At 38.4% G+C, this 18,306-nt stretch overlaps 1 protein-coding gene across 2 annotated transcripts in view; it reads left to right on the forward strand.

Annotated features, from left to right (window-relative positions):
- Positions 1-18,306, forward strand: part of LOC117988653 (matrix metalloproteinase-2-like) — a 260,902-nt gene that overhangs the window by 236,382 nt on the left and 6,214 nt on the right. For both annotated transcript variants that reach the window (XM_034975812.2, XM_069503682.1), the window contains exons 5-6: positions 10,816-10,965; positions 17,322-17,467. In XM_034975812.2, coding sequence (XP_034831703.1) covers positions 10,816-10,965; positions 17,322-17,467 — 296 coding nt within the window. The remainder of the gene's footprint in view (positions 1-10,815; positions 10,966-17,321; positions 17,468-18,306) is intronic.

Below are 18,306 nucleotides of genomic sequence, written 5' to 3' on the forward strand. Positions count from 1 at the left end.
AACCACACAAAGTTGTTTCGTAAATATTTTAAAGTGAAAATACTTTTAATTTTTCACAGTTTAGAAGTTTACTTACTAGTAGTTGAGAAAAAAATCGTAAACCTGGAAGTATTTACCTACTTTATTTTGAGAAATACTTACTTAAATTGTACTATCTGTCATTATATTCGCGACTGATTTTAATTAAACCAGAAACAATATATCCCTTTGATTTATACGTAGCAATAAAAATTTAAAGGTTAAAAAATGGCATACCGAAAGATAATCTGCAGAGCCGCACATAACGCATTTTTGACAAGGTTACGCAAATGTGTGTGACAAATTCGGCCGCATCGAGCGCACCGCAGAAAATATGCTGAAGACATTAGCAGAGGTTACCAGCATTTCTTCAATGTGACCGAATAGGCTGAGATCTTTAGAGCATACTTTGAATTTGCTTAGACCTAGAGTTATTATAGTCTGAGCAACATCATAGTATGCACATTTTCAGTGCCATGGTAGTCATGTTACCTACTGAATAATACGCCGTTACCGCGTCTTCCGTCTGTGTGCGATCTCCATAAGACCTTTAGATCATAAGTTAGGTATTTAATGAATATCCAACGAGAAAAATATTTCTCGTTGGATATTCATCTAATAAGATGAATAGAGAAATGTTATTCATAACTGAATGGGTATATTACGCCGATAAAATAAGAAATAACCGCTAACACCCGCCGCGCGTGCAGCAGGCATCTCAAGTTTCCAATTATTATATCTCCTTCTTACCCAACTCGTATAAAAGTTCAACCCGTGTCTTTAACTAGATCCCAACGATGCCTCACATGGAGCTATAATCATTTGAAACTAATGTATAACAACTCGAGTGCAGTTTAAAGTTTCAGTTTTAATTTATATTTTTATAGCGTACTGTAGGATATTAACACCATCGTTACTAATGTGTTATGACACTTTACTGAATTGGATATAAACTTATGAAGGAAAACTTTAAGCACGTTATAATTTTTAATAGTTAAAAGGTACGATTTTATGTACCTACCTAAATAAATAAGAGGCACATTCACTTGTAGGTATCTACTGTAGGCGGAATTTATAACAAATTAGCTTCCTATCCTCTACCTATTAGATAGGAAATTTAAAAAAAACGGTAGCTTTGAATTGAGTAGGTACATTAGGCAACCCATGCGTGGCATGCACCTTTTATCTGGTTATCAGATAGGTGAAAATCATTGTGCCTATACGGAATTTATACCACATTCTTTATTCTATACCAGTCATGTCTACCCATAAAGATACCAATGCGTTAGTAATAAGATTTTTATATATCTCCCACAATCTCTATAAATAAATAAATAAAAAATATTTTATTAATTAATTAAACTTTTACAAGTATTTTTGAATCATCAGCTGCATCTACCACTGGTTCGGAATGCCTTTCCTACCGAGAAGAACCAGCAAGAAACTCGGAGGTTGCTCTTTTCAAAGATTTGATATACAATATTTATGCCATGTATAAAAAAAATATTTGCAGTCCTGCGCGTTGCTGAATCGAGCTGCAGGTCAAATCCACGCTCTTTTATCATTTAGATAATTTTCAATTGTGTAATATGCTTTTTTCAGGAGCATACTTTTAACAGATTTTCAAACTTGTGTAAAGGCAAGTCCAAAATAGTTTGCGGGATTTTGTTACAAAAGCTATGTACCTGCTAACTACTAACGATATCTCTATGAGATAACTGGTAATGAAATAATTTTTCTCTTTTAATAGCTAGTTGCAACTTCCCCGAATTCACCAACATATCAGTATTGCACTTCATCACAACTGTTTACTTTATTTCAGTACCCATTCCGGTCGTAATTTTATTACGTGCGGACAGAATTTCATGACAGCCGACGCAAGCCCGAACCACATTCGAAATACGGTTATAGTGCAAGAGACGACTGTAACATATCCTTTGAATCGAAACTGTGAACGTGAACCGATATCTGAAATATTCCTCCTATAATTAGCGATAGTTGGCATCCCTATGTGGTCAGCATCCAATCTACTAGCACGAAATGTTTTTACGTAACTTTTCTGATGCGATCTGCTAAGGTGTGGAATGCCCTTCTGGCAACCGTGTCTCCCGCCACGTGTTACCTAAATACCTTCAAGGAAAGAGTGAATATGTATCTTCTAGGCAAGCGCGCTCCAATCTAGACCTCATCATTGCTTTTTATTAACCATGATTGTCGTTAACAAGCGTATCTTTCAGTAAAAAATAATGCCTACTCTCTGAGAGAACATCAACGCTCTAGACTGTCAGCTAAACATTTGGGTACACATCTCAGAGCCCACTGAGTATTTCCGAAATTCTCTCGGAAATACTTAAACATCATCACCATCGAACTCTTAGTTATTACTGAGAGAAAACATCTGCTAATTCAAGTCGTTATCCCAGTCACGGATTAGCCTTTTAAAAGTCACGAAATATTCTTATTTACATTTCCATTCTATTCCAGCGCGTACCTTAAGAGCTTGTCTGCGAAGAATTGTACTCCAATATTGTGTAGCTTAGTGACAGACGGCTTCGTCAATTCTCTCAGATAGTCACGTTGCGCTACGTTTTTCATAAGCTTTCCTATTCCTACTACGAGTATGTACGCTACTGGCTGCTGTATAGCATAGAAGTAGGTGTCACTGAGTGCTCATATACCTACTGTTGATACACAGTAGATTTTGCTGCCATCTCTTCTTGTATTATGGATATCAAAAGTGCTAACGTTGTTCGTCGATGCAATCATGTCACTGAAAAATCGTTTCAATTTGGTAGTCGAAGTCGGGCGTAAAATGGGCGCACGCCGTACGGCGCGAGGTAGGCACTAGGCAGCGTACGGTAATATGCTATTACCGGCGTAACAACGTTACTCCCGACTTAATTCTGCCCTCGGCGCTGCGCCGACCAGATTCGCTAATTTCTCTTATATGGCGACAGCATCAATACCCAATTTGAATCTATCTCTCGACCGGCAGTTGACACATTATATTGCTCATGCATGACGATCAATCGGTATAATATTGTTAGCATATAAATTAACCACACGGCAATTCCATGTAGGTACTTAGGTTAAAATCTGTGGACTAGGTAGTCAACTGTTTTGATATTACAATTATATACCTACGTCGTACGTGGGGGTGCGAGGCGTCCCCCTGCCTCATAACCCGATTGCCATCTCGACCTGTCGCATACTATAGGTTATTGATAACCGACAAATTAGATTTAACTTTTAGCATAATACACAAGCGTTGTAAGCCTATCAGGCGAAATCCCGGAGGAGCATCAATAGTTTCGGCAAGACCCCGTAACGGCAGGTTAGCCGCTGGCTGTTCGCCACATCACATTCAAAGGAGCTATTAGCAAGCACTCCGAGAGACATCAATTGAGTTTGCACGCGTTGTAATACCGCTATCTGTGTTCAATCGATAGAGCATACCTACTCATAACCGTTTGTTTGTTTCTCGTAATCAATAGTAAAAACTATTATTCAAAGCATGAAAAAAATTCTACTCACCTACCTAAATTACTAAACTGGCTCGACGGTTTCCAAAAAAATAATTGCACTGATAAATGATTTTTGAATTGTACCTGCCAAATGTGCAATGAAAAACAGCGCAACAATTTTGAAATTCGTATTCTACACTGTATTGAAACGACTTATTCTAACCAATCTTTGTTTCAAATTAAAATTAAAGCCGAACTTGAGGGTGTGATTTTCAAATAACATCTCTGCACTCTGGATTGGTATTTCCTTATATTGAAAGAGTTGCTTTAAATCCCTCTCCGTCAAAGAATCAAGGAGATAGACTGCTATTGAAGTCCCCAGTGAACATCAATGCTTGTTGCCGCGTCGCTTATCTACAATATACGGCGTTAGAAAAGCGTTGTGGGAGATGGGTCGTTTACTGGAGATATTATGCAGGAGACTGAACAATTATTGCTAACGATGAAAATGCTATTTAGGAGCTCTTTATATCAGCGTTGACTTTGGTTGTGAACTAACGTTTTGAACTAATTTCCTCCCTACCTTATATTGATTAATTTGTGTTAGGGATGACCAAAGATCACTAAATGATCCCAGTTGCGAGCGCAAATTGAAGAAATATACCGAAGATCTCAAGATAAATATGTAAGCAAAAAATGTTTTGTTCTAAATCCTAATTCTAATGACTTAGTACTATACGCGTGCGAAACATTTCTGCTCAACGTTTTTCGTACGAAACACTAAGGTTTGGAATGGCCTTTTGCGGCGTCCGTGTTTCCTGCCACGTACTCTATATCCTAAAATACCTTCAAGGTATGAATAGGCATCTTCTATAGGCAAGCGCGATACAATCTAGACCTCATCATTGCGTTTGTTAAGCATTATTGTCGTCCAGCGCAAGCCTATTTTCGCAATTTAAAAAAAATTGCATTTCATTTAAAAAAACCCGGCCAAGTGCAAGTCAGACTCGCCCACCGAGGGTACCGTCCTCGGGTATTTTATTCGACATTTTGAAAGATAGATCAAAAACGCATACAAATAAATGAAAATCTGTTTTAGAATTTACAGGTAAAGCCCTTTCATATAATGATAGACCACTTGGTTTATTATTTGATCAAGAACACACAGGATTTTTTTTTGTCATGTAACCACAAATTCATAGTTTTCGGATTTCCTTTACTTGTGCTATAAGACTTACTTACCTACCAAATTTCATGATTCTAGGTCAACGGGAAAGGAAATAAGTACGCTAAAGGTTTTCTTGACTGATTCGACAGACGGGCAGACAGACAGACAACAAAGTGATCCTATAAGGGTGCCTTTCTTCCTTTTGAGGTACGGAACTCTAAAAACAAATATAAGGAACATTTTCTATGGTTAACATGTGAGATAACACTTCCATATAATGTGAATGGATTTGAAAATCGCTTTGACAGGCGACCGATGTCGGAGGGCGCTTGGCACGCCACTGGGGATCCGGGGACCATATCCCGCTGACATTTTATTATTTTTATGCTAATTTACCCACTCGAGGCGTGAAATAAAACGTAATTTGAATAGTCTTCCCTTTCTCCAAGTCCTGACCAAATATTTTGACAAACAATTATTTTCTTGCTAGCTAAAAGAGTATCCAATGCCTAGATTAGAAAATAAAATTGTATTATGAGGTGTCGAGACCGACGTTTTAAGTTGCGAATCTTTCCTAGCCCCGCATAATTGTAACTCGAAGCGGGGGGAGCACGGACGAATAATTTTAATGGCTCGCTGACAGATTATTTCAGAAAATTAAATTTTAGCTCGTTGGACACAGACCATAAAGTTCATGCTTACAAATCTCTTTGTTATGACATCGTCGTAACGAGATTATGTCCGTTTCGTCGTGAAGACGTCGCCATGTCGTCATGATGCGCATGTTTTATTGTCTCACGCTATAAACGTTGCGCTCGTCCGCTGTGCTCAATTATTCGCAAATACTATAACTGAATTTACAGAATAAGTAATAACTTGCTCAGGGTTCATTAAGCACGTGGCAAAGCGCTTTCATTGGCAAGCGCCAAGTGCACGGCCATATCTAAGGGAGACATTTTGGAGCAATGTACCTTAAAATTACTATTAACTAATTAATACTGTTTGTGGAAATCCAAATATACAAAAGGAAAACCGGACTAGATTAACTGACTGACTGCATGACTGATTTATCAACGCACAGCTCAAACTACTGAACGGATCGGGCTGTTTGGCATGCAAATAGCTATTATGACGTAGACGTTCCGCTAAGAAAGGATTTTTGATAATTCAACCCCTAAATATAAAGTCACGGGAATGAGCTAGTCTAAATATACAAAAGAAAAAGCCGACTGATTGACTGACTGGCTGATCTATCAACGTACAGTTCAAACTATCGGGCTGAAACTTGGCATGCAGTACGTAGACATCCGCTAAGAAAGGATTTTTGAAAATACAGCCTCTAAGGGATAAAATAGGGGTTTGAAATTTGTGTAGTCCACGCGGACGAAGAAGCGAGCAGAAGCTAGTAATATTATAAACTTATTATTATCTATCTACCTCACAAACTCACACTCACAGTCAAGTACCTACTACCTACGACGAAATTCGATTGACCTAAAATGTTTTACTTCCGCCCTAGCTTAACCGCTGTTGCCCACCTTAAATACAACTACTAACTACGGCCCTGTGCAAGACCATTAAAATAAAACTGAATTTATTTATAAAACCGACAAAACTGTTAAAAGCGATGAACTTCATAGTAACTATTTTCATGGCGTTAATTACACTTAGAATAGTTGTTTGTAAATGTAGCCGATCGGCGAACGTGCGTCAGCTGAGGTCCACATAATCGGTCACGTGTTCACGTGGCCGCGTCAGTCCTCACGTTTCTTAACCATCATACTGGGACAGGCTTCTGTTTGTTCCAACTTCGAATCGCCCACAACGTGCCCTGAAGTCCTTTAAAAGCACTACAAACTTATTCGTTAGCTCACGCGCACCAATGGAAATTGTTACCAAGTACCAACGGTATTCACGTTGCGACTAGGTTGCGGTGTTTGCTTGGCTTCGTCCGGCATTGTATTAAAACATCGGTTAAAACTAAATTGCGAAATTGTAGAAACTTTACTGCTCTAACCTTTAATTGACTTGCGATACCTATTTCAGTGGTTTACAAAAGACAATCACCTTAACTTTTACTTGCTCAATTTTTTCTCATGTTTAGAACTTGGCATTTTAACGACAATTCTTTAAATATATATTTTTTTCATTTCATAAAGGAAATGGATCTGTTTTATCGTAAAGGGGTCGGTTTCTCCAAAAGGTTGTAATGGGTTAAAGCTCTTAGATTTAAGTAAAAAAACAATTTTACGTGGCATGCTGGGAAGGATATGTGGATATTACTTAATTTATGTTGCAAGTACCATAATTATTCTGGCAAAATAAATGATGATTCCGATTCTGAAAGGTAGACTAAGGATCTCCAATGGTAGTAATTCGTTTAGGGTTAATCAACCCTAAATAAATAACTCTACCCTCACGGAAGTAGAGTTATTACAAGAACCCTATTATAGCTTTGGTTCTGAAAAATCAATTGACAATTATCTTCATTTATAACTAGGTTATGCCCACGACTTCATCCGCATGGACTGTAAAAATTCCAAACCGCTATTTTAACCCTAAGCGATTGAATTTTCAGTAATCACATCTTAGCGGATGTCTACCTACGTCATAATAGCTAAATTTCAACCCGATCCGTCCAGTAGTTTGAGCTGTGCGTTGATAGATCAGTCACTTTTTCCTTTTATATAATTATTATTTAGATAGGTACTAATTAAAATGCGTTTGCGTGAAATTAAGCGCTTTTCTTTTTGCATTCAACCACACTCATTATTTCAGCGCGACATTACAACATTAACTTTGAAATGGTGGTCGCAAAATTCGTTCAAAACTTGCAATTAACTAGGTCCCTGATATAGTGCCTGTACTGTCCTCGTTAATATTGCAATCATAAATTTGAACTGATGGAAACATCATTCCACAAGCCAATCTACAAAGCGACCTGCTGGCTACAACCTATGCTATGTCCCAATTGGGTAAGTACTAAGTAGATACTAGATAGGTAATAATATACCTATCATAAATATTACGATTTTCAAACATCATCTAAATTCATCGCCGGCCCATTACTGAGGACAGGTCTCCGTAGATCTCAACACTGGCCAAGTGCGGATTGGAAGACTTCTGACACCTTTTTCAAAACATTGTAAGGAACTCGCAGGGATGCTACTGATCATCATCATCATTATTATCAACCGATAAACGTCCACAGCTGGACATAGGGACTTCCACACGCAACGGTTTTGCGTCGCGCCGCATGAATCCAGCGGCTCCCTGTTAGCAAGCAAAAAGCAAGTGATGATAGTGACAATTGATAGCTTTTACCGAACGCACATATTATTACCTAAGTATAACCCCGAAAAGTTACGCGTGCTCGAGATCAGAGATAATTTATTTACAAATCTCTGCCGAGATCGAACCCCGGACTCTCCAAACAGGAGCCCGATGTCTTAACCATTAGGTCATTGTGCATCAAAGATTTACGAACGTCGAACACGATAATAAAATTACTGGATAACGTTACACGAACACCGTCTATATTTATAAACTGAGGCCAAAATGAATATTGCAGCCCCAAATACATAGCTCATACTGTCTCTTTATGTTTCCCCAGTGTCCCCTAATAATGTTATTGAAATAATTATTAACAACAGCCACGGCCAGAGCCCGCGTTGGTTAGTTTTAATTATCCACGGAAACGATATTTTATAAAGCAAAATGTGTTGCTAGTATGAACAGTTCATTATGAGTGTTGCAAAGCAGATCAGCAAGTTTATTATTGTAGTGTATTAGCCTGTTAAATAAGACAGACTTACGAGTTATGAAACAATGTATAAAATCTATACAATAAACCGCATTTTCGAGCTCTAGCTCTCTAATTAAAACTACGTGCAAGCCTAATGAGATCACTTTGTGACTGTGACAACGCATAAATCCTGTGTAATAAACGCGGCATCCGTTATACAGGGCCGACTCAGTCAAATTGTCCACAATGCGATTATTCCATTACATACGAGCGGCGGCGACCACAACGCTGAAATAGGTACATGCTCAAGTAATAAAAAAAGTCTTTGATGCTCGCATTTTACCTACGACCTGCGTGCCTCTTTACTTCGAGTTAATATTAAAACACTAGCTTTTTTGCTCCCTTAGGGGTTGAATTTTCAAAATTGCTTTGTTAGCTACGCCATAATTTGCATGCCATATTTCAACCCGATCCGTCCAGTAGTTTGAGCTGTGCGTTGATAAATCAGTCAGTCAGTCAGCTTATTGTATATTTAGAAGACTAGATTTTACCCGCGTAGACTTTGTCCGCGTGATAAAATTTATAGCCCTAGTCCGCCACAGCATAAAGAGAGACACAGTTGTCCGAGGCCTTTAATTTCGTGGTTAAATGACTATCACGACGAGACGACCCTTCCACATAGGGCCCTAACTACATAGGCCAGTTCGGGTTACTCCTTCGTCCCGCATTTACCGCACGATTGCTGTGTCTAGATGGCTTCGTCCAACCTCTGTAGGTAATACCTACTAATAGTACCTAGGTGCTATAGCACTCGGGGATAATGTAGCTATCTATCGGTGAATGAATTTTGAAAATCATATCATTAGTTCCAGAATATCACAGAGCATATTATGTCATTCCGCTCCCCTACCGTAGGTTGGAGCCTACTCAGTTATGCTAAGTATATGCCTGTAGTTGTGCTAATTTGTCATACAACAAACATCCCGCGCCTAACTTGCTATCACCAAATAGATCGATAAATCACCCACATAGCAGGTTCAAGGTCAGTTTTTAATTTGACGACATGAGTTCCTCCTACCTCGTTAATGCTAAAGGTCCTATTAAATAATAATGGGTGTACAATTAATATAGATAGATATTATGACTAGTTGTAGTCATATAAATGTTCTCACCAAACACCGCCGTAGCTCTTTAGGTTACCTCTAGTTATGAAATATTCAGCTCACATTAAGGGCGTTCGTGCGGCAAGTTATAAATAGTTCGCGCAATTATTGTTTATACAAGTTATACCTACTTACCTAATTGTATGGATACCTACTCCAAAAATGGGTGCCTACAATATAGCATACGTAATAATAGAAACACATAACTGAGGAAATTAATCAAACTGCCATTTGGAAAGCTGGAACATAGATTTAAGACAGGTATTAAGCTACAAGTGTCAGTAATAATCTTATCGGTGATAAAATATCATACTTAATACAAAAGGTGAAAGTTGAAGTTGTTTTAATTATGCCACCTGATACCTTGTCAGTAAACATTTGCGCTTAACTATTCGCCAATATTATAATGACCGAGAGATTTGCTGTACCTACCTATACAAAAGTTGCGGTGTTATGCAACCTGGAACAATATGCAGAGACTTTGTTTTAGTCTCATGATTTTACTTCTTGTACTAGTGTGAATTGCAAGCAATTCCTAAATGTCTTTTTAACTCAATTTCATTCTTCAGTTAGATTCACTCAATTTACGTTTATTTCTGTAGTCTACAACGTGCATTGAAAGCAAGACGTACAATAAAATAAAGTCAATCCTAAAGAACATGAAAAATATAGGTACCTAAGCTTCTAAATACTTAAAGAATATTATAATATTATTAATATTTCCACATACTTATTTGCAGTCTTAACGCTTAGGTTCAATTAGCGAATCCTTGACGACAAAAAGTCTCTAGTCTCTCTCTGCGTCGTATTACTCATTGCTGAGAGCAGTGTCCCCTTTGATTAGCCACTCTAAGTAGGTAAGAGTTTTCTTGGGATAACTAATGCGGTGGATTCCCAGATCCTTCAGCAATGATGCAACTAAGAGAATGAGATTTCGACTCTTAGGTTTACAGTTATTATTTTCTACTAGCTTATGCTCGCGACTTCGTCCGCGTGGACTACACAAATTTCAACCCCCTATTTTACCCCTTAGGGGTTGAATTTTTAAAAATCCTTTCTTAGCGGATGCTTACGCTTTAATAGCCATCTGCATGCCAAATTTCAGCCCGATCCGTCCAGTAGTTTGAGCTGTGCGTTGATAGATCAGTCAATCAGTCAGTCAACAGTCAGTCACCTTTTCCTTTTATATATTTAGATTAGTTAGTTTTTGATTTTTGTCTGATGTGTAATAATAGGTATAATTGTGTTTGTTTGCAGCTTGTCTCAGTCTCGCCGGCCATCGCAAATCGACCCGCACGGCACGAGGAGCGTCCTCGCACGCGCGCTCGACGTGTGGCAACAAGCATCCAGACTCACCTTCACGGAGGTTAACTCGGATGATGCTGACATCGTCGTGTCATTTTCCAAGTAAGTTTGTTCATTTATTTATCATACTTATCAACAGGCCGAAATCTCTCGGGGTAAGAGCCTCGAGGCAGAGCGTCCTTGTATGCCCCGGCGTGTCCTAACAGGTAGCTTTAGCTGCCTGGAGTGTCTGTTTCAGGTCTTTTCAAAGAGAGTTGAGGCCGCGACTATTATCGGCATCGTTTATAGAGTGTAATGGGTCTCCATTGGTATCTGGTGTCAAATCCGGTGGGTGCAGGACTGTTATATCCGGTGGATGGGCTGTTATATCCGATCATTGCGGTGTTATATCCATTGCATTGTCCTCTTCGTCGCCGCTGATGTCTACGTTGGTAAGCGCTATTGATGCGGATTGCGGAACGTAGGAGCTCACGGGGCACGGAACGTCCATCTGGGTCTTGCTTGGAGCGTGGCTCCGTGGAGGTGTTGGCATGCATGTGTCCGCGCGAGCAAACATAGTGCATCCGAGATGGCAGCCGAACTCCACTCGGAGGAAGATCTTCCTATTGTAACTTTCGAACCCACATCACACAGTACTTATAGCTTCCCTGGTTCACTGGAAGGTTCCTGAGTGAGAAGATTCGTTTACTTAAACGTGATTCAAATAGTGTTCCTGTAGCGTGAAATAAAGCGTGATCAGTTTCACTTCTTTCGAAAGCTGTAGTATTCACCAATATCCACTTGAAATCCTCGACATCCGATTCTCTAAGCGATTACCTCTTGCGTCTTCTCTACCTGTAACTGTCTTTTTTGATTTGATTGTTTTTGCTCTGTTTATGTGTGCCTCTATTTATCAAAATAAGTTGCATTATTTCGGATGTTGGTAGATGAAATATTTACCTAGGCGCTCGCTCCCATTTAAGTTTCCATGAAATAAGTACATACCTACGTACCTATTATAGTCTACTAATTATAGAGAGTTGATTTATTTAAACCGAGTATACTTTGTTCAATCAACCAATCAGCCTGTTTTCATCCACGGCTGGACATAGACCTTACCGAGAGCGCGCCAGAACACACGGTCCACACCGTTCGTTAGTCCAGCGGGTTAGAGGTAGTCCCACACTGCGCTAGCGGTCTTTACTCCAGAACACGTCTGCTTCGATATTATTCTAAAACCAGATAATATCTTCGAAATAAAATATGTTCTTATAGTACCTATATTATGTAGGGTTAAATTGAAACATTTAAATCATAAGACAAAAGTTTCGTCGATTTTTCAAAAGAAACTAAATTCGTTTTTAGATTTTTTGTCCTGATAATAAATAATAATCAAGTGAGGATTTGGGGGACACGTCCTATCCATTTAAGGGGATTTTCGACATTCTCGTGCGAGGCATCACAATAAGATACGAACAAAATACGCTTTGGTGTTTGAAATCTTCGACGTTATATTGGAATCTAAAAACGTTTAGCTATTCTTAAGACAAAAGTTCTGTCATACATACACTGAGAATGTATATCATATTAGCTACCTAGCCTACCTACCTAGTTACCTAAGAAAAATAAGGCCGCTCACCTAACAATAGTTACCTACCTAAAACATTTTATTTATAAAGTAACCTATCGTCTGCGCTACCGTTGCCGATTCAAGGTGGGACGTTTCTTTCTCGATTTAGTTTCTCTGAAAGAACGTGACTTGCTAAATTCACTTTGCTATTAATGTGATAGGTAGGTCCTTCTAACCGTATAATGCTAAATTGTATCGTGCTCACCGTGCGAGTTCGATTACGTAGGTAACTAATGGGGCCGATTCTGTTGTACACAATCTCTAAACTAAACTAAATTAGAAGGTCTAAATCTAGTGCTATCCTTTTCCGCAAGCAACATTATGATAGGGATAGCAATAGGTTTAGACGTGCCATTTTAGTTTAGTTTAGAGATTGTGTACAACGGAATTAGCCACACTGTAGTACTACGTGTCACGAGGGTTGGTGAAAAATGCCAGCTGCATTCAAAGATGTTTATCCGCCATTTAAATTACTTTTAATTACTAATAAGAACATAAAATGACATAAACTTCTTGTTACTATAAATATCTACTAGATGATGCCCGCTACTTCGACCTCGTAGATTTAGGTTTTTAAAAATCAAGGAAATTCTTCGAGTTTCCGGAACAAAAAGTACCCTTTATTTGTATACGGAATGCAAGCCATTTCTGTATCAAAAAGATGAGATCCGTGGGAACTCTTTGATTTTCGGAAACATAAAGTAGTGTTCATCCCCGGGCTGCAATATTATGTATCTTTGTACCAAATTTCGTTAAAATCGGTTAAACAGATGGGCCGTGAAAAGCTAGCAGAGAAGCAGACAGACACACTTTCACATTTATAATATTATATAAGTATGGATTCGGGTAGATATTATAATATTAGATTCCCATACAAAACACGTGTGAGACATTTATGATTTGTGTCAGGTATTTCGATAATATGATACCATTCCAGAAGTAATTAAACTGGCAAAAATTCAAAAGGAAAATAATGTCAAAAATGAGGTCAAAAATACGTATTACGTGGAGTAGAAGACAAGAGTTGCATATCGAATGAGCGTAGGGTGAAGTTTCGCTTATTAGATCACCGTAGACGACGATATGAGAAAGTACCGGCGACAAAAAACCTCAACCGAGGACATATTGCGACCGCCATATTGCGGTGAACGTTGCAAACTTGCAGCATAAAGTTCAGTGTGGTCTACATAAAATTTTCTTTTTACTGGAAAGGGAGGCGAGCGGCAAGTTTCCGATCACGCGCACTCTTTTATTAGTTGCGACGGGACACTTCCGAATGCCCGCCGCGAGCTGATATCCTATGATAACGGCCACGAACTTTTAGTCGAGTTACGGGCTTCTTTTTCGAAACAAAGACAAGACGAAACAGATAATTTTCTTTTTACGGCACATACTTATAGGTAGGTATAATGCTGCCACTTTTTTAGTCATTTTAAAATAGGCGCATATCAAGAAATAAAGGTAAAGATACCTAAGTGCGTGGTGGCGACCGAAGTTTACTCGGAGTCTTGTGATTGGTGTTATGCCTGAATTTCCGCGGGAGTTTTTTTTAATTTCATTCAAATCTTTAGAGACGTTGCCGAGACATCAAATTACGTATAACTTTTTTTTAGCCTGCAGTGTCCCAAATCCCCCCGAATGTTGGGCAAAAGCCTCCCTTTTCGATCTATTACTAGTTGGGACCAGTCCTTCATATTTATGAGCAGCGAGCTCGTCGCGCCAGCCTCGACGTCTTTTCGCCTTTAGATACATACTCGTAGTTAAATAGGAATTACTAGTTTAAAGTGTAGAATACAAGTAGGTATACTTTTTTAGAATTACTGCTTAGTGCTGTTGTGATACCCATTCACAATAAAAATAAGGTAAAGATGCTATGAATCAATGCGATATTGCCAACCCATGGGAATTTTATGCGAGCCGTTAACTTATATTACTCTCAATAAAAAGCTTCCGTTTCCTACGACATTCACGCCAAGTTAAATATACATAAAATGATAGATATAGGTAGATATATCACATAAAGAGACGCAATAAACCTAGCATTTAGACAAATAGGATCCTTTTAGCTATTTTAATTAATCTAATATTGGACTAAGATTATAAAAATACCTATACCATTTCATCATGATAGATAGGTGCGCAGATGTTAGGTAGTAGGTACAAATATTGTTTAGTTAATGTCGACCTGTATAAAAGGCTATAAATCATCCAATAACTCGGAAACTTTTCATTTGAAGCCATTATATTGATGGCATATGTCAGCGCTACGTTTTCCCATTCCACAATGCTGGAAAGGGTTTGATATATTATATTTTTAGATACACAACTGTAGCCCATAGGTACCTATTTAAAACATAATTTTAATCGTCACTTACCATCAGGTGAGATAGCAGTCAAGGGCTAACTTAGCTTGTATCTGAATAAAAATAAAAAATAAAATAAAATAATCGGATATAATTTAATTGCAATTTGACTTGTCCCACAAATCGTACTGAAGGCTTTATTGTTCAAATAAAGCAATATTGAGTGGCGAATACGATCACGACCGGACCACATATGGGGACTCATTCCGACGCAGCTGTGAGTGCTTTTACACTTTTGCAGCCCATAGCGACTAATGGCGGAAGTTTCTCCCAGAAACTCAATAACACAGCGGTCAGCTAATATTCCGTCAAATATTCATAGCGAAGGTCTTTTCGCTATTTTGTTTGCGCGAAAAATGATTAGATTGGTAGTGTCCGTGTAGGCCCCAGGGGAGCCAAGTTTGATTGCTGTGCAGACTCTACGTCGGCCATGGTTGCGTTGAAATGAATACATTAGGTACTTTAGTCTATTTTGATAAGCCAAGCTCATCATACGGATTACGTGAATAAATGTAAATTTTGATTAGGTACATTCGTATTTTCTATGATAACAGAGAGGATTTAAAAGCTTTTTAATAGGTTGATCCACGGTTATATTTGGTCTGTCCGTATCATTCCGTCGAAATTAGTAAATGATTTTTCGATACTTCCAATTATTATTGTCCGAAATTGATAAAAAGTATAACTCTATGGTTTAGATGACAGTACAATGTAGATTGTAGATGATTATAGTGCCATCGAGCGTCTGAAAATGGAGGTGGGAGGCAAATTTAGACTCATAATATGATTGTTATAAGTCCCGCAAATTGCTATTGCGCTGGAACCATGTCTCATTAACATCGAAATGACGTTATTTTGACGTCAGCAGAAGTAAAAATATACGATCTGCTCGAAACTTCAGTCTAGTGCTGACGTCACTAAAATGGCGGCCACGCGCCTTGGCAATTTGCGGCAATTTACCTATATTTACTCGTAATTGAGTACTTTTCAAAAAATACAATGACAAGAATCTGATGATGGAGATGTTAGATGGGCTCCCTAAAGGTAAATAGTCGTGTTTAGATTTATATTTTACTAGCTGATACCCGAGACTTTGTCCGCGTGGATTTAGGTTTTTTTTAAATCCCGTGGGATCTCTTTGATTTTTCGGGATAAAAAGTAGCCTATGTCACTCTCCAGGTCTTTATACCCATGCAAAAACAACGTTACTCCTTTGCGACGTGATTGAAGGACAAACCAACATACCTACCAATAAACCAGCTAACATATACACTTTTGCATTTTTATTATGGGTAGTGATTTTCGTTTTGCTTTTAACTTTTTAAACTTACATTCCTGTAATATTATATCCTATAGTATAATCTAGGTATATATAATAATTTCGAAATTAACAAATTACCTTTTATTATTACCTAGGCAAAACGTGCGACTCTATTTTCGTGGAGCAAAGGACAAAAAAATATTTCCTACATAATATCTGCATAATCGCAGATAAGCTAGTTAAGATTACGGAGGATAGGAACTGTACCTAGTTATTATTTTTATCTTAATATTGCAAACTGCATTTAAAAAACATAGGTAGGTACCTAGTGCACACCATCGAAGCTATTATTGCCACTTATCCGCGTTTAAAAAGATAACGTAGCTTAGTTTTAGAGTTTCTTTCAAAGTAGGTATTTTTGAGAGCTTACGAGAAAAGCAGTTTCACTTACGCTGCACAAGCTTTCTCTTTTACTCTTTTGCTTAAAGCTCTTCACGTTATAGCTTACCAAGTGGAAAATTATTTAAAAATATTTTAAAATTCCACTAACATTTTACTAAAATATTCTCAAACATAGGGAAATGTTTAAAAGTAAGGAGCTACATACGTATGTTTAAGTACTATACATAGGTTTATTTAGTTACATATTAGGTACCTACTGATCTATCAACGCACTGCCTAAACCGCTGGGGGTTAGATACCTATAATACGCGACAGGTCGAGATGGCAATAGGGGAGTTAACGCACCGCACACCCGCACAGTCCCCGCACTAACCCGGTGCGGGCGTGCGCGGGGGTATGCGGGGCGTCCCCCCGCCTTATACCCCGATTGCCATCTCGACCTGTCGCGGACTATACTTGGGTTGGATTCCTCTTATATCGCAAGTCGGTATTCACAAAGGATTGTTAGAGATATTCCACCCCCCTAAAGGGATTATTATCTATAGCATTTGGGCTTTCGGTTAAAAATAAAGGAATGCCTACCTGTTTCACGATTTTTGCAAATTCTATCGCTAAGTATTTGAAAATTTGGATAAAAGTCAGTCATTCTTCATGGTGTATGGACTTTCGGTAAGAGTAAAAAAAATACGTATTTCAGGATTTTTGAAAACTCCACCCTCTTATAGATTTTCAAAAATTACGCTCGAGCGAAGGCGGCTCAGTTAATACCTAAATCACAGTTTTTTTTTTCTTACTTAATTTATGAGTTTTTTTCTTTTTGCAGACGTTACCATGATGATCCATATCCTTTCGACGGACGTGGTTCGATTCTTGCGCACGCGTTTTTCCCGGGCACGGGACGTGGCGGCGATGCACACTTCGATGACGACGAGCTATGGCTTCTACATCCAAATAACGATGATGAGGATGGTAAGTCTTACGTTATTTATAAATTACCTTTTTACAAGTAGTTTATGGAACCACAAGGTTAATTCGCTATAATCCGCCATAACAGATTTTGTATGGTACAATGTGCTGCATGCGATATCTCATAACAACCATCACACTACAACACACAACGTACTAAAAGTTAGAAAACACTCAACTTATGTTCACTCTGACACCGGAACATCCTCAGGAGACGTAGACTCCACAATGCACAATTGCTAGTAGGTACAGTTCTTGCAATTCACGAAGACGAGTTACTTGTAGTTACGTCGTTTACATGGGCATTGCGTAAGTGTGCGTGCATGTGGGATCAATCAGTCGCGAGCAAGCGCTCGCAAATGCACACATTTAGTGTATGTAACTTACTTATACCGATACGAACACTTCAAGGTTTTAAAAATATCTCCCTCAATACCATCGACACCATCCTATCAAAGAAACTTTATGCTGTGAACACATAAATAACCTATAACATAAGGACTATCCGGCAGACACTAAATCTGACCAGACATAATAATATAGCTTATACGATGTCTTGTTGGACATGGTACCTACTGTATATTCCCAGCTAAGCCTTAGAGCAGGTAATCTATCACCTTGGCCAAATATGTAATGCAATTATTATCTAACCAGTTAGGTACTCCTACGAATATTGTACAAACTTCGACGCTATATTATATAGATATACCATGTGGATCTAGGTACCTACTGTATTCTAAATAAAACATTGTCGTTATATAAATGAATAATTATAACGTATATATATATATCAATATCTATCTGCATCGTATTCCGCACAACTGACTTTATTGACCAAGCTA

The sequence above is a fragment of the Maniola hyperantus genome, chromosome 15 (genome assembly GCF_902806685.2).
Source record: "Maniola hyperantus chromosome 15, iAphHyp1.2, whole genome shotgun sequence".
NCBI classification, from domain to species: domain Eukaryota; kingdom Metazoa; phylum Arthropoda; class Insecta; order Lepidoptera; family Nymphalidae; genus Maniola; species Maniola hyperantus.